This window comes from Tinamus guttatus, unplaced genomic scaffold (assembly GCF_059628265.1).
Source record: "Tinamus guttatus ecotype Peru unplaced genomic scaffold, ASM5962826v1 Tinamus_guttatus_pri_ptg000710l, whole genome shotgun sequence".
NCBI lineage: Eukaryota > Metazoa > Chordata > Aves > Tinamiformes > Tinamidae > Tinamus > Tinamus guttatus.
In genome coordinates, this window is record NW_028289244.1 from 2,932,123 (window position 1) to 2,955,567 (window position 23,445).

The window sequence follows — 23,445 nt, forward strand, 5'->3', positions numbered from 1 at the left end:
TGTAATGACCGCAAAATTAGTTTGGAAATCATTTAAAGGAAAAAAGACACTTTGATGAGGCATCAGGACTCAGTAGGTAGATTAAGAATCGAACAAGATGGGATCTTATCTGTGCATCTGATTTGGACCTTGATCTTTGACATTCAGTATTCAGCCTTGGGAAACTCCCTTATAACAGTGCCTGCATTTTTAAAAATTGCTCTTTTCCTAGTGTCTGGGCCGTGAATCTTGAGGACCCTCTAGATGCTGCTCTGGTACAAGCACTGCGTAATGACGACGTCGAGCAGGCGGTTATTCTGGTCCCTTGTCTACCTGCAAGCTAAATAACCCTCCTCCCCAAAAGTCCTCAAATCCTTTCTAAAAGGAAGGTAAAATTAAAGTTGCAACCTACCCGTTGTTTGGAATTCAGCATCCCCATCTCAAGATCATTTTCACAGTTTTTGGCCTTAGATTTGCAGAGTTTTATGAGGCACATTTTTATTCTCAGTATGAGATAATAAAATGATTTAGGGCTTGGCACTAGGTTAAAAGGAGCAGGCAAAGTCCTCCCTTCGTCGAAGTAGGATAGCCAGAGCTTGGCCCGTGCAAACTTCCACTCCACATCTGCATCCTCCTTAGGGAGGGAAGAGGAAAGCAAAACAAGACAAAACCAAGTGCATAGTTAGTACATCGGAAGGATTTGGCTACCGGACTTTGTTAGCACAGAGGAAAACATAGAGAAATGGTTTAATAATAATGAAACTTCTGGTTGTCAAACCAAGACTGCTTCATACACAATGTGGCCTTCTAGGCTTCTCTATGGCGATCTCAAAGCAAGGAAGGTTTAACCAAAGTAGTGAATATTCAGAGCACAAATCCTCCACATACTCAACTGATGTCATTTCTACTTAGGAGGAGTTTTTCTACAAGCTGCTTATAAAGAATCAGTTGGAAATGGACAAACTGTTTTTGTCTTCTAAGCCAGGCAAATGTCATGAGTTTGAAAGGTCAGTGAGAACTCTGAGATGAATGAGTTTGCGCTTCTCTCCAGCAAGGGCTGCAAACACATAGCAGAGTGCCATAAAGAAAGACATGGACTGGAGGAAGGAGCATGGAGAGCCTCAAGGCCTGGAGCAGAGCCCTGCTGCAACAAGAAGGACGAATGAATAGAGTGTGCTACGGTTCAAAATCTCGTATTGATCCCCAGTTTCTCCCTGGGGAAGGCCACAGGCAGGTTGGAAGTGGTAGCCAGTAAATAGATTCACTAAAAATATTTTGGACATGATTCTTTTATGCTGAGTCAAACTCTTCCTTGACTATGAAAGGGGTTGTCTTTCATACCTAGGAAAAAAATAATGATCTGGTGTTTGTGCTGTGCTGAGAGAAGTACATACATAGAGCTGCGGAAAGCAGGAAAAGATTTAATATATGCATATATATCCAACAACAACAAAGCCTCCAGTTACGTGCAATGTCATTTAATTGCCAGGGAACCGTTATCGCTGGATTGACAGGGGATCTTTATAGGATTAAAGAAGTCAAGTCAGGTCCCTGACTTCTTTTATCATCAGCTGATTTCCTCATCAATCCTGTTTGCTTTCACCATCACGTGTCCATAGATTAGTACATCTTAGTTCTTGGCCTTCTCAACCTGTCACATAAGCAGGTAGAGGACAGGTCCATTTCTCCGTGCTGGTGAAGTCCCCTTGGGGATTGGCAAGGGCAGCCAAGATCATTCCTGAGCACAAGGTTAGCACATATTTTATGGATCTGCTTGCCATTTATATCAGAGGACCGTCAAACCCATATATCAAGACTGCTTACTAGGTCAAGGAAAACTTGAGCTACAGATGCTCTGCAGATGTTTTAATTGGATTTATATGGAAGCCAGCAGCATCAGTAGAAGCATGGTTGCCCCTACCATCAGCATCTGCTGAAATTAATAATGCATGTATCTGGCTCTCCTCTGAGAGTATAACTCTGATTAACCCTTAAGTCTGAAATGCAGTCAAAAGCAGGCATAACACTGAACAGATGGTTAGAACTTAATTCTATCACAGTGACAGCAATATGCCTTTGTCAATGTTATTCACTTCTGCCATTTGGCCTTTTCATTACTTGCAGTTGAACTTAACAAAAATCTTGAGCCTAATTACAGTATACATAACTCGTTAGCATTATTTAATGCTTTTCTGCTACATATCTAAGAACACAGTGGAAGTAGTCATGGAAGTAGTCCTGGTTCTGTCTGACAAAAGGGATTTTTTTTTCCTCTTCATAAGTGAAAAGTGTGCTGGAAGCACTGATATTTGAAAGCCAGAAATAAATAGAAGAAGATAGAAATAGTTGTAGAGATGGGTCCAATGGAAAATGCAAGAAGATGGTCTCTTAATTTCACCTATCAAGAAAGCAAGGCCCCAGTGGCCATAATGGAAATTAATTCCAAGTAATTACAGTCCTCTGTTGTCATTGATATTGTTGTCATCAGATAAACACACTGTCACAAGTGACTTTGAAATCAGCAGGAAAACTGTATTTTTTTTTATTATTCTCCCTGAACATTTAAAGGCATTAGCAGATTTCTCACATTCCTCAAATAAGGAACGTGTGGACCACACAGCTTAAAATTATTTTCTTGATATGACTATTTCTTAACAAATTTTTGAAAAATTATAGACAACTATAAAGGATGATAAAGCACATTTCCTGCAAATTCTCTGAACATCACTAAGTTTAAAATAAAAGACCAAAATAGGCCACCTAGCCAGACACTTTTCTAAAAGTTTTTTTTTTTGTAGCACTTCTGCCTACAACAATAAACTAGAAAATGCAGTAAATGCTGAGGCCCTATTTAAAAGTAAAACTTGTTTCAGTAGAAGAGGACCAGGGAAGAAGCCTGATCTTAAGTGATCTGAAGCCTTTGGGGGGAATGCCTTCTGCATGCAGGAGGGCTTCTGGGCAGAGCACAGACATAAGGTCTCACTGACATTTAGACTTAATTGCAGCACACACAAGACAGAGCTATATTTGCACTTCAGAGCATGGAGGAATTAGACATTACAGCGAGAAAATACTTTCAGCCCTGGCCTTTTGCAGTGTCAGGTTCTGAGGGAAGATTATAGCAAATAATTAATACAAACCCCACCACAGAAACTTGACATTTGAGAAATCAGGAGAAGAAAGAGGTGAATCGGCACTAACATTCCCAAATATTAATCTCTTTTCCTGGTATTAGCACAAAGTTGTATACACCCAAAGCATTTTGTGAATTTAGTCTGCGAATGCCAACAATATTGATTGGGGTTGGGTAAATCTTACACATATCTCACCTCAGAAACCTGTTCATACTCCCCTAGTGTTATGTTCATGCCCTTTAAATGTTGATTTTTGGGAATGTTCATGCAGTTATGTTTTGCTGACCCAAGCACTCCTAAAAAAATTCTATATCAAGGTTATATCCTTAGTGCATGAAAAATAGAGGATTTTAAATATGCCTACATGAGCTTCAGACCTAGATGGACCTATGCATTTAATCAGTAGAGAACAGGGGAAAAAGCCAGATGAAATGTACTATTTGTTCTTTCGTAAATAACACAGCTAAGTTAATACACATGTCTAACTGATCATAACCCATCCCCCTTTACAAAGAATAAAATATAAGGAAACCTCTTTCATTAAATGCATGTAAAGGAAATTGGCGTTTGCTCACAAACAGTCATTAAAAACAAGGAAATTAAGTTGTTACAAAACGGATTCATTGTTAATTATTAATTCAGCCTTGATTTGGGGAAAGCGACTACGCAACGCTCACATGATTCATAATTTGTGTTTTAATAAGACTCAAATATTGCCCATAGTTATTGCAATAACTTCCTTGTTCTTTTAGCATTTGCACCATCAATGATGATAATATATAGTGAGTTTGTAATCCAGCTTCTTATCTTACCTCAATTTCCTGATAGGAGTTGTTGATCATGGCTATTAGCATATTAAGCAGCACCACCACCATAGTCACATTATATACTCCATAGAGTACATATCCAATATTCTCAATGAATTTATGATCATACTTCAGCACCACAGATATCACTTCAGATAAGCCAAATATCGACCAGAATAAGGTCTTAAAACTTTCTTCCACCCTAAAAAAAATAGACAGAACAATCACTTTATAGGGTTAACGTCAGGTTAGCCAGGCCAAATGCTAATAAGAAAAGTGGTGCTCTGCCAATATAAATATGATGTCTTGGCACAGTCATTGTAAGGCATTATCCATCACCCAGGGACATGCCAAGCGATATTTCCTGACCTGATAAAGAAATTAAAATTTTGACGAATAATAGAAAGTGACAGTGTCCCCTTGTCTGCTCCATCTGCTCTTCTCAGACATATTATTTGCAAATTCTATTTTGTGTCCTTATAGAGATTAGAGGTTTCTTCTCCATGGACTACCTGTGTTTGGAAGCTTTTCTTATAGAGTTGTGTGTTTCTACTCACTCACCCATTTGCCCTTTGGAGAGATTATTCCGGAAAAGGAAGAAGGAGCCGGTCCAGCTTCCTGATAATGGAGCTTCCAATGCAGAAGGGAGGCATCACTTTCTATGCAGGTGGGGCCAGGCAAAAGCCCTGATTTATGCCAGAATTATAACCAGCATACAGTGCAAAATTGAGAGGGGGGAAAAAGCCAAAGAGAAATGAGGCAGGCAGGGATAAGCCTGGAGTGACAGGTTGAAAAGAATCTAATTCAGCAAAGCCAAAATGGCTAAAGGCAGCAGGGGAGCAGCCACAACTGGAAAGGAAGGACAAGAAGGGATCCTGATCCTTTTGGAAGCAATTTGCATAGTTTTTAATTTATAAACAAGTTTGCCTTTGTGTGGTAACAGCTGATCACCTGCCCTCTGCCTCGAGGGACGTTGACACCTTCTAAGAAAACAGCGACATTTGCAAGCCACGTTGATGCAATGTTTTTTCACTAGCGTGGCAGCTTAATCCTGCTAAACGTGTTTATAAAAACAGATTATAGACACAAAACTACTACACGCCCTAAGGGACCAATAAGCTTTGCAGCAGCTCCAGTGTCCATTACACCATGCACAGAGTAAAATAAATTGGTTGCAGTCCTTGGAAAGCACCGGGCGGTTCACGGCTGCCACAGCAAACCGGTGCCATCGCAGTTCTCCGTGTCCTTCTTCTATTTGCACGTAGCAGTGAGGCTGCAGGGAATATAGAGGCAGGCTCAGCCAGCAGAGCTGCCTTGACTTGTGGGAAGCAAACCTCAGGGGACATTTCAAATAGCTTGAAAATATATATATATATATATATATATTTTAAATGTGGTTTGCTCTTCAATATCTGTTGCTCTGAGAGTCATCGTTTCTGTGTGGACACCTCCAGGGAGCGTTACCCCTGGCTGGGATGTTTTCCAGGGACCGAGCCATGGGATGAGGCAGGACTTGGTGACAGCAGGCAGCAGCAAGTGACACTTTTAGCTCTGTGGCCTTTTCTTCTCCTGTAATGCCACCGTTCTTGCCCTCTGCCTTCATCCACGGTAAAACACGACACTTTGCTTACATGGCAGCAATCCAGCCAACATTTATTCCCTTAAACGTATGCTTAAACATTCAAGAACACACATAACACCAGAAACCTCTGCTTTTGAAACCTGTCATCTAAGTAAGTCACATATCAAACTAATAAAAACTGCAAACACTAGCCTTGATCCCGGCAGCACCCTGCTATTAACCTTCCTTTTTTAATTTGGAAAGGTTCCCTTAGTTTCTACCCTGCTGGCAGTTTTTAATACAGCATGTCAGCTCCACTCCTTTTCCGCAGCTCTAGCATTAACCTTGGCTCTGGAGCCGTGCCAGACCCTCTCGGAAAAGTTAACGACGAGCTGCATGCGGTCCTGGCTGCTGGGAATGGGACAGCAAGGTCGGGCACAGGCCAGTGTCAGGCTCCGGTGTCAACGCCACAGGTGCCCATCTCCAGCACCAGGCATGGATCTCAGTTTTGCTATTGCTGTCTGTGCAATTTACCCTCCTTTTGCAAGATCTATAGTGGCTTCATCCCCTCCTAAGGTGGCCAAATGAAGAACAAGAGGAAACCAGGGGTTATGGTCACTACCGAGAGCAGGAGCTGAACAGTGGCAGACTGACTCCAGGTCCCACTGAGATAGTCACGCTGGGGTTGATGGCTCCAGCAAGGCAGAGATGGCTGTTAGGGGGGTGACAGCACACTGGGCAAGAGAACCCTTTCCAATACCCATAGTCCTGGGCAAGTTAAGCAAAGAGCCATCAAGGAAGAAAGCTTGAGCATACTTAAGCATCTAGTTGCAGATTTGCCTTGTTTCTATAAACAGCAGCGATTTATTCATCAAGAAAAGATTGTGGCAAGGCCATGATCTCATGTCAGTCTCTCGCTTGTGTCCTCCTCTGTGACAAAGCTTAAGGCATGCTTTCAGACTGAGTTCTCCCCTGAATTGATTGGCAAGGCTTCGCACAGCCAAACAATCAATGCAGTGAATATAATCTGCAAAAACATCTAATTTTGACAAAGAGGAATGAGAAGGAAAAGAAAAAGCCTTCAAACCTCTGTGTAACATTTGTACTGAGCAATGACTCATACTTTGGGGAGAAGGAGGCAGAAAACTTGTGCTGTGGCCTTCAGCCTGATTTGCGATGCAGAAAGCAAGAAGAATGCAATCAGTCTCGCCCCCATTTCGGGTTTGTTTGCTTGGCATGTTCTTAATTACAGGCTGTTTCAAGAGCTGTGTTCTATACACAGCATACAATAAACAGATAAACACGGCTGCAGCAGTCATGAAAATTGCCTGCTTTTTGACACTGAAGAACTTCAAAAAATATTTTGAAAGTATACTATGGCTAGCTAAATAATCTCTGTATTTAACAGTGTGAAATAAGCCACTCTGCATTTTATTTCTGTTGCAGAGGGAACATATAAATTCCAGAAACAACAGAAATGCCACGTGATTGCCTCGTTTCATAAGCCACTGGGGTGCTAAGTGCCTGCTCTTTGAAAGGCAGCACAAGCAAATCTGAATGCTGAATGCTTTTCAAAGAAACACAGGAAGGTGAAAACCAAACCACAGTGGATATTCACTGATTATTATCATTAGTAGTAAGCAAACAATTTCTTCTCAATAATATTTGGACAAATATAGCCCTTTCTCTGCCTAAGTGTTGCCCTGGGAAGTGGTGGTTTTCTTGGATGTATTTTTCATTGTAAGTAATTTCCCTGAGTTGTTCTGTGCCTGTCAAATCGTTCATGGGCTCTATACAATGTGATATTCAGAGCAGGTTATCCATTCAGTGCCACAGGCTCATTAGTACACAAATCTAACTGTTCTTTTGATATCAAATTAATATCAAAAATTCAAATCATGTAGTAAGACTGTCATATTTTTGAATATAAAACTTGCATTCTATAAAATTACACTGTCTAGAATTTGCAAATGGGTCTGCCAAGAAATGCATCCAGGGAGGTCACCAAATGGTTATGAGCATAGCAAAGCAAGCATTATTTTTCTTTGCCTTGATGAATTTGTAGAACAATTGCTCTAGTTACTTATTCAGCTCTAATACTAAAACCTTCCTTCTCCTCATGAATAAGTTAATGGCAGTAGGAACCCACCACACTGAGCAGGCAGTTCAGGGAAAAAAAAAAAAAAAAAAAAAAAAAAAACAGAGAAGGAAATGTTGCTAGGATGAGCAGCTGTTCATCTGCAAATATATCCATGGCATTAGGTTATTAAGATTGGAACTGTAGGTTTCTGGCTTCCCTGAGCCAGAATTTGCTGGAGAAGGATTTTTAGGATGAATGCTGATCTCTGTATATTTTTGTCATACGACAAAAAGGTTCGTCGTTAATGATCATTTGACACACTTCTGTGTTTAGCTAGAAGAAAGTAAGTCTGTTTTAAATCTCTTTTTCAAAAGGAAAATCTATATCTGAGGAAAGTTTGTTTCATAACAACATTAAGTCCTTCCAGGATAAGTGAGTACATACTTGAGGCTAAGGAGGAAGAGCACTGACCAGAGGACCCAGGCGGACCCTATGCACCCTCTGCACCTCTCAGACACATGAACAATCTTCAGTGAATGGCCACCATTTCGGTCAGCGTTTGCTCGTCATTTCCATGAACAGAGAGTGACCACAGGAAGATCCACTCGTGTTATCTGCATTAACCAGAGAGCAGCGATACTACTGAGTCACAGTCTTGTGTTTGCTAACAGCATGATCTGGAGATGCATGGTGGAGAACCATAAATGATGGTTCCTGCGCCACCAGGCAAGAAGGGACAGTTTCCATCCAGCTTCTGATTAACGCTTGTCCTTCGAGGGCATCTTCTCTACAAATAAGAGGCAAGTTTCATCTCACATATCCAATTTGCTTCTACTTGACTACTGAAAACAGATAAACATAATTGCATCTAGCCTCATAAGTCTTTCCATTATAATGTATCCTGAGGTTAGAGGAGAAGTCTAGAAGGCATATTTGCCTTGATTAGTAAATTTAAACATGATGTTACAAGGCACAGGTCTCAATAGATGGTGGTGTGATAAAACTGGTTCCCGTGCATTTGGAAAGAAACAGCCACTTGGGGGAATGAAATGAAGCTGGAAAGGTCATTGCCTCATAGAGGAGATACAAGAAAAGCCCCCAGCTCATCGTGTGACACATTAGAGAAATGACACATCAAATGCCAGCTGCAGTCTGCTCTGGATTTGGTAAATGCCGTAGGCTCCATCATTCCAAGTCTGTAGCAGAGTTGCCTTAAAGTTACATCAGAGTAAGGTGGAAACATTATGGCACATTTTCCTCTTCTTTCCCAGATGGGAAAATGAGAAAGAAAAGTCCCCACCGTTTCTCAAAGGCAAGGCACGGTGATCTAACGAGACATCCAAATGTCACTTATGGAGAATTTCTCAGTGGAGGCTGCTGCATGTGAGCGAAAAGATTCTCCTGCATTTGGGACACATCCCTCAAGTGCAGCTGAGCAACAGGAGAGCTCCTGCCCTGAAACCTTATGTCCTGGTTGTGTTACCCATCAGATGGGTCAGGGAGCAGAAGAGGGGCCGCTACCGCGCAGTACTGTTATTTGAGATACAACCCTCATGGCACAGAGGTGGGAGACAGGTCTCATACCCTGTACCTAGGATTTGACAGCCACAAGTTCCCATCTCGTTTTGGGGTCGTGTCAGGGAAGAGCAATGCTCCAGACCTGATGCTTTTCTGGCTTGAGCTACATGTTGGAATGAATTATACCCAACCTGCTATGAACGTGCTGCACAGCAAGCCCTCATGGCCTGTGCTGCTGCAGAATGTACTCGAATTGCTCGGCTGTCACCTGCCTGGTTGGGGCTGGGGCTCCCGGGCTGCCTCCAAAAGCTTCTTGCCTTGCCCACTTTGGAAATAGCATCAGCCTGAACCTCCTGAAGCATTTGCCAGCTTCTCCCTGCCTTCCTGATTGCCCTGATGGGGTAAAGGGTGTGATTCATTCACTAGTATTGATCTATGTGCATATGGCCATGCTCAGCACAATCGTTTACCCTGAATGAGGACAAATGCCAATGCTTTTTAATTATTTCCTCATGTAGAGTGGTATTGCTCTGGAGAGCCAGCTGACTACTGTAGAGCAGCCACAAACGCTGTTCTCCATCAGCACAAGCATTATTCAAGCAAGGGCCTGCTGCTCCAATGCCTTGTAATTGTGGCCGCTCTCAAGCAGCATCCTCAAAACAGTTCACACATACGGAAAATCCTTCCTTATTTTGCATTTGCTTTACCTTGCAGTTTTATAAACACTAGTCGTATGTTCAGCCTCTGCTGTGATGCTTCTCTTGAGTCATTAGCTGAATTCCCTTATACCTCTAGCCCATGCCACAAAACATGTTCTTAATCAGTTACTTTGGTTTTCAGAAATAACCATTTCTGACCTAGTCATCTCCCTTCCTTCAGGCCTTGAGCTGATTGCCAGGGCTTGTGGCTTGATGCAAGCTTCCCAGACAAAGCTTTGATGTGCCCTCCCTGCGTAGCTGGAGTAGAAACTCTAGGCATAGCTCTACAAGGTGAAAAGTGCCTACGTTTATATCAACTTTCCAGGTCCTGCCTGAACCCACGCGAAGGAAAAAATACATGCATTCAAGTTTTGTTTCTTACCACAGCAAATTCACTGTGTCTCATGTCTGAAAATTCGCAAGTGGCAGAATTGTTATTAAGTTTAAGAGTCTCTTATCCACTGCCATTAATTATGTGCAATGAGATCAAGCCCATATGCAAATAAGAATGAGAGGGAGGGTAAAATATATTAGTTAATTCACTTTCAGCCTTCTTTGTAATTACTCACAGAAGAACAACTTTCCTTCTGCCTTGCATATGGGCCTCCACGTTTCATAGCTCTCCCCGTGTGCAAGGTCAGAAGCAGCCAGCCCAGCAAACACAGACCCTGCATGTTCCTGCAGATGTGCCGTGGGTTCATGTCTGGCTGAGATGAAAGCTAATGAAATGAAAGGATCAGGCTTGAAAAGGAAAGTGGGAAACTCAGGCTGCAGTAGGAAGGGAGAAGCTGCTGAAAGGAGGGTTAAGATGGCTGATATCTTATAAGGAGGGAAGAGGAAACACAGAGGACTCCAGCATGCTTCAGGAAAGGACCTATACTTTGTATATAAAAGTACTAGCTATATGCATTTCTCTGCTTTTAGCCAAGGATCTCTCATGGCCTTTACAGGATCCAAAATATCAGCATTTTTGCACCATCCTGAATATCTGAACAGACCTTGCAGCAGCAATGCAGTACAAACAGTATTCTAGCTGTGTCGGGCAGATACTCAGAGCAGGCAGGAGCAGAACTAAGCTAGAATGGGACGCCCAAGTCGTCTGGGAAGGATGGGGCTTGGAAAAGGGATCGACCCATATGCCTGGGTATAACCTATCCGTGTTCCCATGGGGTTTGTGCCAGACGAGATTGGATTGAGCTCTGCAAGAGAAGCCACCTTTTCTTGGGTACTCACGTTGTAAACGCGGGGTTATATTTTGCACCAAGGTAGTAAGAGTAAAGGTTGAACATTCCGATCATGAAGGCCAGGAACACCATGATGAAGATGACCATGAACTTGAAGATATCCTTCACAGTCCTCCCCAAAGAGATCTGGAGGGGGCCGAAGCTTTCGTTGGCTGGAAGAATGTAAGCAATGCGGGAGAAGCTGAGTACCACAGCTATTGCATACAGTCCTTCTGAAATGATCTGAGGATCCGAGGGAAGCCACTTGTTCCTGGCTAAAACAATACATGTACATGAGGTATTAGTAACAAAAAATGTTAATTGGAAGTTATCATGAAAAATGACCCATTGTCAAGACTATATCTCACTTTTGTCCAGGAGCTAAGGAAAAATATTTAAAACGATTGGTCACTGAAGTCCTCTGCATGCTTTACAAGGATGGGTGAGAAGGATTAGTTGTATATTTCACATGGAAATGAGGAGAGAAATAGGCAGATCACAGTAATTTCCTAAGTGGTCACAACAAATAAACAACATAGCTTTAAACCAAGTACATTCTTTGTTTCATCAACTGCATGAGCCATACATCTAAAACTCTTGAGATGGAGCACTGAAAACATGAATTGGAGCTTGCCTATAGCTTTAGATATGTGACACTGTGTCAGTATATGGAAAGGAAACATTAACAAGGTTGAAATCTTTACCCTACCACCTACCACTAAACAAGGGGTTTGGATAAAGCATATATAATCACCAAGTGTACCATCTTCATGTTACCTTTAAATTAAAGCCAATTCTTGTAATATGGTCACTCATATATCTTTTAAGAAGCTCTTGTTGATACCAGACCTACATCTATTTAATCTCCTGAAAATGTGAATATTTTAATTAATACAGATTATAAACATTTTTGCATCAACCGAGATTCTTGATATAGGTTTTGCAACTCAGGGCTAAAACATAACATCTCTTAAAGCACAGCATTAAATTTAATTATTATTTGCAATGAACTAAGCCAAATGAAAAGGAATGGAAGGAGTAATTCGTAGGATACGGTTGTGACATTTTGTTCTGGATCCTCGCGCTGAACGCAGCAGCCTGCATGTGACATTCTGGCACTATGGGAGAAGTGCTGCATGGTGAACTCAAAATGGGCCAGCAACAAACCAGAGAGAGGAAAAGCACAGATCAGAGGCAGCCATGTGGTTAATCCAGTCCCTACACTTCGGTGCAAAGCTCCGTTCGTTTGCAGAGCAAAGGAAAAAGAATTTCAGCCATGAAAAACAATGTTGTCAAGACTGCTGCTACTTGCATTTCCTAATGCAATCTATCCCTTATAGAAGACACAAGCTCTCCAAAACAAAGAGTCTCTCATAAAGAAGGAGCTTCTCCTGGGTGTACTCTGTGTCTGTGTCTGCCATTTTCCTGGCATTGAACATGATACAGATGCAGAGCAAACTGCCGGGTAGAAGTGCAATTCTAGTTTCTATATTTGTTCACATATCTCCTCCCTCTCACATCTGGAAAACCAAGATGCTTCATTCATCTGTCATTTAAATCAAATTCTGCTCACTCTCATTCATGATTATTTGTTTCTTCAGCTATTTTGCCAGTATTCGATAGACCTGAATGTAGCCTCAGTAGACATAATCAGGCTCATATATCAGTTCCTCTCTAGCTGCTTATGAAGATGGCTGGAATGGCTAGATATGTGAGGAATAATTTGCTTTAGTTCGCAAAAGCTTCAAAGAAGGCAGAAAAAAGCAAAGCTGCTGCTTTTCAGCACTACCATGCATTAGTCTGCAAGAACAGGAAGAATTAACAGCAAAAAGCATCTTACCATAAGTAAAATAAGCAACTTCAGGGGGGAGGGTGGCATTATTGAGGTCATCATCTTGAACGTACTGATCTACGTACTGTTGTGCTTCAGTTGCCTTGAGGAAGGCCATGAACCTGGCTGTGAATGATGCCACGAAGATAGACAGCATCCCGAAGTCCAGCAGGTTCCAGAGGTGCAGGACATATTCGCGCGGACCCTCTTCCCAGATCTCCTTGCACTCTGACCATATCATGCCTGCGGGAAGATCAGAGCACACGAAGTAGCAAATATGAAAGCTGTTTTCTATAGTCACCCTTAGCCCACCCTGTGGCTAAGAGTGAATTGTAAGACAAACCCAATAATCTTATGTTGGCACACCCACTCTTCAATTCCAATGGCCTCTCCAGAGAATGCTTTTATCATCTTAAAAACAATTCAAAACCTTAGTTTGGTATATCCTGTTGAGCGTATGAGTTAGCATTTTCAAAGGTTTACTGTCTGACTCAACAGTAACGTTGAGTTCTGGTGATTACAGAGAAAGCATGGTTCAGAAACACTGAACACATTAGGAAAACTTGCATATTCTTGGAAAAGTTGAAAAATACAGGGGACCAATATAATCAGAGAAAAGGAAAGACTGAATTTCTGCCCTTGCAGATGTTTTCTATAAAGTTTTGTTTATTAGGTATAACAAATTTCCACATATTTAAATATAATCTATCACTTTGAAAATATTGACTTCAGTCCGAATTGATCCTACTAACAACAGACTTACAGATAAACCTAAATGCCAAACCAAGACAATTCAAAAATGCTGATATTTGTGTTCTGCCCTGGGAGTGCTGGGGAAGAGAGGTGAACTCGTTGGGCAGAGAGGAGCTGAGAGCTCAAGTCAGATTTACCACCATGCTCTACTTTCAGTCATAGTAGAGCTCCAGAGCCAAAATATTTTTTCTGGATAGCTAAAAGATGGGAATGCTTAACCTACTGATAAATAGAAATATTTCCTGAACTCTGTCCAGATTGCAACCACATCTCTAGGTGACCAATCTTGTTTCCATAGCAGCAGCAAAATTCACATTTAATCAAGTAGGAGCAGTATCTGCCAATTTCCAAGTGGCCTCCTGAGATTTTGTCCTCTTTGTGAACTCTTCTTCATCCTCTTTTGTGGTGTGGCATGAAAATGTATTTGCCTGTCTGCTTTAGAGACTCTGGGAAGCACGTGGCATCCCAAGAGGTATAGTCGGAGGTTGGGTTGTAAGAAAGGAAACAAGTCACGGTGAATCTAGCCGGAGGGTGGAGGAATAAAGAACTGCTAACCTGTCAGTCATCCTGCACTGGGAAGGCTTTGTAAGAAAAAGAAAAGCTAAAGTCCCCGTGACACCTGGTGTGAAGACACCGCTAGTGGGTCATATCAGGAACTGGAGAACTGTCTTCTGGGGAAGGTCTTTGGCCACCTCTTTATACACCTTGGACCTCTGTCTCATATATGATGCCAAGGTAAAGGGTTTGCTTGCAAAGGGACCCCTCTCACTGCTGTACAGCGTGGCACTCAGGCAGCTCCTCTGCTAAAATCTGTAAGTGTTTGGCTGTGTTAAAGCAAGAACTTTATCCCTCAGCCGTCATTCACAAGCAGTAAAATTTAATAATAAATAGCCAAAGGGAGAGATGGAAGAATTGGTTTCTCAGGTACTGTCCCAGCACGAGGATGAAATATTAAAGAAATACAATTCTAGTTTAAAAAAAAAATCCCAAAAGAAATAGGTAGGAGGCATTAGCCCAATGTATTATGAGTCCATATTGTGTAAAAAGTACTAAAGCGCTTGAAGAACTACGATGTACAAGGCATTGCCAAGCAGATCACTCATTCACAGAGGCCCATAAATGTCTTTCCTGGTTTAAATATTAACTCTCCCACCCAAATTTATTTGTAATCTAAGTCACTTAATGTACCAAAATCATAGATTAATGAAGTAGGAAAAGTCTAAATCTGAGTAGACTGACTAATATTATGATCACTCAGTGAAAGTATTACATTATTGGCCTATAATTTACATCGTTCTTTTTGCCAACTATGTGACAATCATTTTTTATCCATCTATATGGAAAAATGTCTATTCAAGACATGCAGAAGAGTTACAGCAATTATGTGGTCAGTACTGCTGGGTGATTGTAGATGCACTGTGAGAGAGTAACTCAAAGCATCTCCTCAAGTAAAAGTACTATATAGAAAGAAAGCAGCTAAATTTGGAAGACAGGATACAGGATGAGATATCCGAAAGGAAATAATGAGGACCAACACAAGATAAGGGCAGAACAGGCTTGCAGGGATTTGTTTATATTTCGCTGTCCTGTTTTTGAGGTTGTCTCCAACGACTGTGTGACCTATAGGCTCTGGAAGAAGCTGTTTCCTGCCTCTGGATGCCCGAAAGGTAGGGATATGGAGAGAAGAAAGATCAGAAATGCAACCTTGATGGGCGCTTCCGGCTTTAGCAGGGACAAGAGTCGGTCACAGGCAGAGCGGGTTGGGAAGGAAGATGGGAGAACGCAAGAACTGTTCACCACCTGCACACACAAGGGACTGGTTTGTCAGATTTTTATATCCTCTGGCCTAATACATAAATCACAAGCCGCTGATGTTAGTGAGATGACTTTGAGCCTTCCCCGAGCCGCCAAAGGCTGTCAGATTAACTGTGACAGTTGTGCTCTGACTGCGTCCCCTCAAGCTCACCAGCTGCCTCAGCTGTTTTTGCAGCAGGAATTGTGTCTCTCCAGATGAAACTTCTCTGCTTCCAGTGTGCGTTTCTGGCCACGGCACTCGTGCAGAAAATCCCGGCCTTTCTGTGTGATGTGCATGTGGCTCGGGCTTTACATCTGTAGCAAGATTAATTGCAGGCAGTGCTATCACAGGCTGTGCTCACGCCAGGCCACAGCACACTGTTCAAGTATCACGTTATCCTCAAATAAAGCTATTCTGAACGTGGCTCTTAATTTTACGATTGACAGCCAGATAACTCAGACAATCCATCTTCTCCCCCAAAAACGAACTAAGACCAGGGACCCGTAAACTAATTACTCAGGAATGGTTGACTCTGAGTCAAAAGGAGTCGTGTGTCATCACCATTCATCATTGCTGCCACAATATGAAGAAGAAAAGAGAAGATACGGAAACCGAAAAAAAAGGGATTTCCAAGCCAAGAATAAGTAAAACTGTTCTTTTTGATTGTGCTATGAGCAAGAATATAGGCAGCACACCTACCCAGTCAAGTCTGAAACTATCAGTTGCAGATGTTGCCATGCAAGCTTAATACAGATGTGTAGATTTAGTACATAATGCTAGATTCACTGTTTTTAACATATGCACAGCATATACTCACCTCTCTATTTTTGCGAAAGCTTGTCTTTGTAACTTTGCTTGTGACATCTCTCTAAGAGTGTTTGCTCTTATTTGTTTATATTTGCACTTTAGTATAGATACCAGTGATTTAATTTTTTTTCCACTCAAAGGCTGGGCAATTCATTTTCCATTCTCCTTTTATAGCCCTTAAAATTCTGGGTTACATGCAGGGCCCAGCAAGTGCCCAAGCCCTGAGCCAGCTCTCAGCAGGCTGCAGGCACCAAACTTTCACTTTACTGATGCCGAAACAATATTTGAAGCAGCAGGTAGGGAGAGAGGTAACATGGCCAGAGAGTACTTGTCAGTGCTGATGTAGGCAGTCATTAGAAAATCTCATTATATTCGGAAGCCTGTACAATGAATCACCTTTCTTCTCCCGGAAAACTGAAAACCTTCATTTTAAATGAAATGTTTTCTCCTTCATCTCTCAGGAACTCACCCAGGCAGGAAGATACCTACTGTCTATGAGAACATAATACCTGGTCTAAAATCTAATCATCTTGTCCCAGCTGCTTTAATATCATTTTAAAAATGTATCTTATAGGCTTACTCAATCTAGTCTGGCATCTATTCAGGTTTTTTTTTTTCTTGCCTAATATCCTGTATAGGATTCTGCTTATTGCAAGGACAGGGAACAAAGAAAGAGTGGCCAGCAGGTCATCAGGCAGACCAGCCATACCCTATTTTTCAGTGGGCTTTAATGCCATCAGCACTCGTGAAACCATTATTTGACTTGCTGCAAGAAAAGAACCCAAATCATGGTGATGAGTAAAAATAGATGCAGCAAAGGTAGATAAAGTTTCTGTAGAGCTGATCAGCTCAATTTCCCAATAAATCCTTCTAAGCTTGTTTAGATCAGTGGTTCGAGGTGGCAGACCTGCCAGGAATAAAACGTGTCTACAGGAAAAGGCATACGTCTCAATTTGCCTTAAACTCCTTGGCAGTTTGACTTGTGCCTCTGACATACTTCTGTGCTTAGCAGAACTCATTCAACTGAAACAGTACTTTATAATTTTCAGAGATCTTCATTTCTTTTGAAAGAATTGAGCACTGTGCTGTCATCTCACCAGCAATAATTTTCTACTGTGGATTTCAAAAAATCCATCTTTTACTTAGCGCTTTTCACCACTAGGTCTCATGCTGCTTTACAAAAAAGTAAATGACAGTACACACATTTTGCAGATGAGGAAAATGAGATTCAGTAAGTTACAGTAGGATCCCAGGGCAGTAAATCCTATTGCAGTCTAAGACAGGTTAGTCATCCATGTCGCGGTGGACATATTTTTCCTACCTACTTTAGATGGACTTGAAAGGAGTTATATCCTATGGAGAAACAACAATTTCCTATGAATGCACTCCCTTCTTTAAGATACAATGATTAAACTGAGGCAAGCAGGCAGCATCTATAGCATTCATCACAGGAAGTGAGAAACCTGGAAAGTGGGAATTTGCGAAGCATAATTGAGTATTTTCAAAAGCAGTAACCAAGTGTTCTTGCTTAAATCAATCAAAACACTTCCATCAATCCAAAATTTAGACCCATGGGTTTTTTTTTCTTTGACATATCACCACCTATAAAACTACAGTTATTCCCAGTCATTCTGAACATCTCTGGAGGACTAAAGAACATTTGGGTTTTACTTACCCAACACCCACTTCATGATCAGCAATTCTGTCCATGAGAACTGGGTTGTTTTTACTCTAAATATTTGTTTAGGATGATCCGTGATAGTCTCATTGGGAAGATTTTTTACTCCTTCAAACCGGTCTGAAGCATTCACTACTAAGAGTCCAAGGAAGATTGTAAAAGAAACTGCATGTGCCACAAACTTCATAAAAGGACTTCGGAGGGTCCGTCCCAGCTGAAATGAAACATACACAGGAAATAAGATATTTTTTTCTTATCCATTCCCTGCAAGATTTTTCCTGTAAAATTTTTAACAACTTGCCCAAAGCGGAAATTATTTAAATTTTAGCAGAAACTTCGGACATTAATTATAGATCATGAAACAACCTGGGTTCGTTCAAGTTGTTCTTTGCTACTAGCAGCTCTTATGAACTGCATTACAAATTATGCCTTTTGGATAATTTTCTATGCATGTTAGTATCTTATACGGCACCACTATGGTTTCTGTTCTACTATAATTACTACAAAGGTGTGAGATGCTCTGATTAGAACCCAGGGCTTGACTTCAATACAATAAGCCAAGTGGAGTAGCAGTGACCTGAGCCAAGATCTCTTCACTATAATTAATATTTGTTCCTTGTTGAAAAGTATTGCTTGCTAATTAATTTCAATAGCATCTCATTTCATATTTTCCGTGACCTAAGAAAATATTTCTCCATGTATGTCAGACCTAGCTGCTTTCTTTATGAATGCAGGCACCAGCATGCATGGCACTGGACACAATACTCATCAAGAAGAATGCAGTTCCATATGAGCCTTTTCCTCAAAATCTGATTCAATGTGTATGGGATTTTTTTTTTTTGGTTTTTATTACTCATTGATTAATCTCCCTTGATGATATGTCTATCTTCTGACTTGATCATAAATTTTCATAGGAGATATGAAAAAAGGAATGAAAAGTTATATTCCTTTTTCTCTTGAGTATCTGCAGCAGCAGCTTTGTTCAAAGCCCATTTCTAAGGGGCCCAGGTTTCTAGTCATTACACAGCAGTAAATATTTTAAAACCAGGGCATAGTTATGCCAGGGTCTTTAGGTCTAACAGAAATTTAATTCAAGCTTTATGATTCTGCTTCTTATCTATTTTTCTTCTCTGAATTTTTAAAATGTCAAATAAATTCTTTATGAGATTGACAGAATGGAAAAACCTACTGGAAAATTTGCATGTTTCTAAATCCCAGTAAGACTTTTCAGAAATGAAAATGGAAAAAATCTCATTTACTCTTGAAGCCTTAGTAACATGTTTATATCTCAATGAAGTCAGTGAGGAAATATTTCTACAGGTAGATATTCACTGAATTGGAGTCTGTGTTTCCTTAGTTTTGTCTGTGAATGCCAGGGTGGATGCAAGGCTTTCTTCAGATCAAGAGTGTTAAAAATATTCCCATCATCTGTGACACCGACTTTCTCTTCAGTGATAGGGGTACTGTACATCTTGGTGTGGTGTAAATTTTCGGAAGTTCTTATGACTGGTGTTGACTAGATATATATTTTATAGTACAGATCCTTGTATTTCTAGCACAGGTTTGATGGAGTGATAGGTGTTTGAAAAATGTTATGATAGAAGGGAAGTCCCACATGATAATGGCCTCAGATACCCTCCCCATATGACCTGGCCAAGAGAACTCATAGAGAAGTAAAGCAACATAACTATGGGCATGGGGTCATTACTGGGAAGGTTTTAGGAAGAAGCATTTGCAGTCTACCGAAGGCTCATTTCTAGTCTGAGTTCACTCAAAAGGAAAAAGTGTTCTCCTGGGAGCCATGAATTCCCTTCAAATAACTAGGCATTTTCTCTTGCCTATAGAAATCTAAAAAATAGAGAGCTGAGGTTAAACTTGTACAGCACGGGTTACCAGAGAAATAATGCTGACTGTTCCAGAATTATATGGATAATTTCACTTAATTATCTACTAATTTAACAGAAGTTTGCATTTATTCAGTGTTACATCAATGCTTTATCCCTTTTATTACTGAGAAAAGCCTCTGTTTTTTTTTCTTGAGCTGATGTTTTTCATATCTTCTCAGAAATCCGATTTTAGCCAAGTGTTACAGGAGGTGAAAGTGTTGACTAGAATATTCTGTGAAAAATTAATGAAGCTTGAATTGCTTCAGTCAGCTTAATGCCTTATGACAACACCATATTTTTAAAGCAATCTGATAAAGTTAAATTCAAGGTGTATAACTGCTTGGATGTATCACTTTCTCAATTGTTTTATTAAATCAAAATATTATGTTTAATCAAAACAGGTTTGCAGGAGTACAAGTGTGAGTATTCTTAGGAGAACAGTTTATTTCATGAATTAATATCCTATCTGTATTATTGGAAAATATTAAATCACACAGACATGTCAAAAAGAAAATATATAAAGTGTGATAGTGAAATAAAAATGTCCAAATGCAAATTTGTCTTCAATCCAAGAGATAGGAACAAATAGTGATAGAAACAACTTTAAAGCTATTATTATTTTTATTATTATGCTCATGGCATGAAGAATATCATGTTAGAAATCATATGTTGATTAACTGGAGAGGAAAATATCTCGAGTGAGAAGGTAGGGGTATGTATTTAAGTGGAGTGAACAAATGAAGTTCCAGTGGTCAATAAGTGCAAGGTCTGTGCCAACTGGAACTCTGGATCATCAATCCCCAGCATGGCCAAATGAAAGCAAGGGCTCTGCCCAAGCAATGCGAGCGGTTTGGAAATGATCTTTGTTGGCATTATACTATTTGACTGTATACTTCAACATTTTGGAGAAGAAAGAAAACACTTCTTGAAGTCCTGCAAACAGTCTAAATCTTCTTTGCTCTTGACAACATGAAATTGGATGGTAGATTGTGCAGCTTTTTCATCTTGTCCCTAACTTTCCTGTGGACACCAACATATAAACGAACAGTTAATTTGAGAGTCATGATTGCCGTGGGGTGGATGAGCTGATGCAGTGCTTTCAGCATAGAATAGGCTTACACTTGGGGAGTTTTATTAGCAGTCTGTGCAGCCACATGTAAATGAATAAAATTGCACCAAAATTGTTTTAATAAGAATGGCTCTGTATATCTAAGGGCAAGAGAAGACTTAAGAGTCCAGTGACAAAATCAGCTAAATACTATATACTAAACTTTCAAGGGCAGGGAATGTATGGCATATTCAAATATGACAGAGCATTTATTAAAGAAAACTTTCCATCAAAGAGTAACGGCATGAAAATACATTCTTTGCCGAGACACGCTAGCAAAGGAACTATTTGGAGATATGAATTACTCTGTTATTCTGTATTGCACTACTAAATTTGTCCTATGTATCTTAAGGCTGTGATGCACCACAATATTGGTCAGGACAGCAGATATTCTTTCTTTAGTGCATAAGCAGAGAAGGTGGCTAAACCCACATCAAGAAACTCCCTCTTTTCTGCCTATCTCATAACACAGACCCTTCCTCATTTCCTGCAGCAGAGGTTGAACACAACAGCAGCCTCAGAGCAGCCAGCATCACATATAAACCTTCTCTTGAGATCATAATTCATTTTAGAGAATTTACTGCGCATGTAGTGATCTACAATAACAGTGACATGATACAAGGTTCATATCTCAATCTTGAGCCCTTACGTCTAATAGTCCCAATTTTGGGTAGAGTGCCAATACATTGGGGGAATCTGTGTCCATTATTCCAGTAGTCAGTTATCTATATCAGAGACCCCAATCAAAAATCAAGCCCACATTGTTCTTCCTGGTTCAAAATTGTGCACTAAAAGACAATTCTTGCCTAAAAGAACTTATAATTTAAATTTGATAGAAAGATACGTATATTTTCACATTTTAAACCAGAGAGAAAGAGAGGAAAGATTTTCTATGAAATACTTAGTGCAATATCAGGATCACTGAAAAATTAAGGGGGGCCCTTCCCCTGTCCCACTTTTTTTTTTTTTTCCCTCCACTTCCAGTACTTCTGCCTCAAGGATTTTTTTTTAAATGATCATTTCTCAGTCATTTTTTTTTCTGCTGCAAAAATTTGCCTTGAAATGATTTCTAAGTTTAGTTCACATTTTAAGTTTTTTTTTCTTTGAATTCTCCATTTATTTCTAGTCTAGCTGTGTTCCCCAGCTATTGCTATACTCAACTCCTCTAATTTTGACAATATACCATAAATGTTGCTGTTGGCATGCTGTCAGCACACTAAAGAGAGGTGAAAGCAGTTAAACAGCTTCCTAAATCCCCCCTGGCATGAGCTCTGAAATGCAGGAGTCAACATAGTAATTCCATACACAAATTCCTGCTAAGACCTAGCCAAAACCACCCACCAAACAGCTCTGGTTTCGCTTCTCTGTTCTGTGGGATATTTTAGAGTCCTGTTCAGTATTCATAAAAGCTGCTGACTTTCGTGCTGATACAAATGTTGAGAAAATAAAGTTATGTCTCAAGTACTCTGAGAGAAAGCACCAGGGATGTTTTGGAAGACACCAAGCTTTAAATGTGTTTTATTACATGAGGTTTTCTGGAGGGCTATTTGTTTTCAGAGTTTTACCTGGATGTACTAACGGATAACTCTTTTGAAATTGTAGTCTTTCCTTAAAACTTATCAGTGGATTCATAGTTTCTGACAAATTTAGAATGTAGTCCTTACTGTCTTTTAAAGGAAACGGAAGAAAATGCCTTCAGGACGGAATAAACTACCCTTGTCAGTGGCCATTTCTATCAGATTTAAGTAGCTTGGATAAGTCTCTGCTGAAGACACTCTAAGCAGTAATGGACGATTTGGACCGTGTTGTACCAGGAGAAATGACCCTCCACACACACACACACACACACACACCTTTTCTCTTAGCAAGAGTAGAGAAATAGCTCTTAATCAGCCAGCCACACACGTATTCATCTCCCTTTAACTGAATAGTCTCAGGATGGAAATCTCATGACAGAAACCAAACCACAGACAGCTTGAGGTTTACCACAAGCTAATGGCTGGCTCTTTGGCCTGCTAGGTCTTAGCAAGACTTTTCTGCTCCATCTGACGCTATGAGACAGCACAACCATAGTTAGGTACATAGCAATTTTTCAAGTTTCCCCCAGCACTGTCAAGGTTGCAGGGTTAAGTCTCGTCTTCTCTGTGGCATTCAACAGTTCCCCCAAGGCTTCACAGAGCCTCAGATACAAGTGCCATAATAACACTCCACTAAGTAAAACTAAAAGATCAGCAAGAAGTAGATGGAAAGGGAAACAAAAAGCCTTGAAGAGAAGAACCTGCAATACACGGTACAGAAAAGAGAATGAAATCAGAGTGAGCTAAAGGGTTTTTGAGCCTTTTTCCTTTGTTATTCTCCATTTTTGTTGTTTTTCATCCCAGTCACATATGGTCATCTCTTTTCTATTTCTTGTTCCTATTCTTTTCTTTGCACTTGCTGTCTTAGCGTTTCATTCCCCCACCCCGTCTTTTTTATTTTAAGGGATGAACTTTGGAACATGCCCAATGGGTCCATTTGTGCACATCAAGAAACATCTGAGTTTGCGATAATCCTGGAGGCTAGAATTAATCATTTTGCTGCAGAATTAC

General features: G+C 40.5%; 1 protein-coding gene across 1 annotated transcript in view; it reads right to left on the bottom strand.

Annotated features, from left to right (window-relative positions):
• The window catches only part of TRPC7 (transient receptor potential cation channel subfamily C member 7), a 73,995-nt gene that overhangs the window by 6,503 nt on the left and 44,047 nt on the right, over window positions 1–23,445 (bottom strand). The window contains exons 5-9 of the mRNA XM_088536963.1: window positions 17,861–18,077; window positions 12,840–13,073; window positions 11,010–11,274; window positions 3,926–4,121; window positions 392–613 (exon numbers count right to left, since the gene is read on the bottom strand). Of these exons, the coding sequence (XP_088393089.1) occupies window positions 392–613; window positions 3,926–4,121; window positions 11,010–11,274; window positions 12,840–13,073; window positions 17,861–18,077 (1,134 nt within the window). The remainder of the gene's footprint in view (window positions 1–391; window positions 614–3,925; window positions 4,122–11,009; window positions 11,275–12,839; window positions 13,074–17,860; window positions 18,078–23,445) is intronic.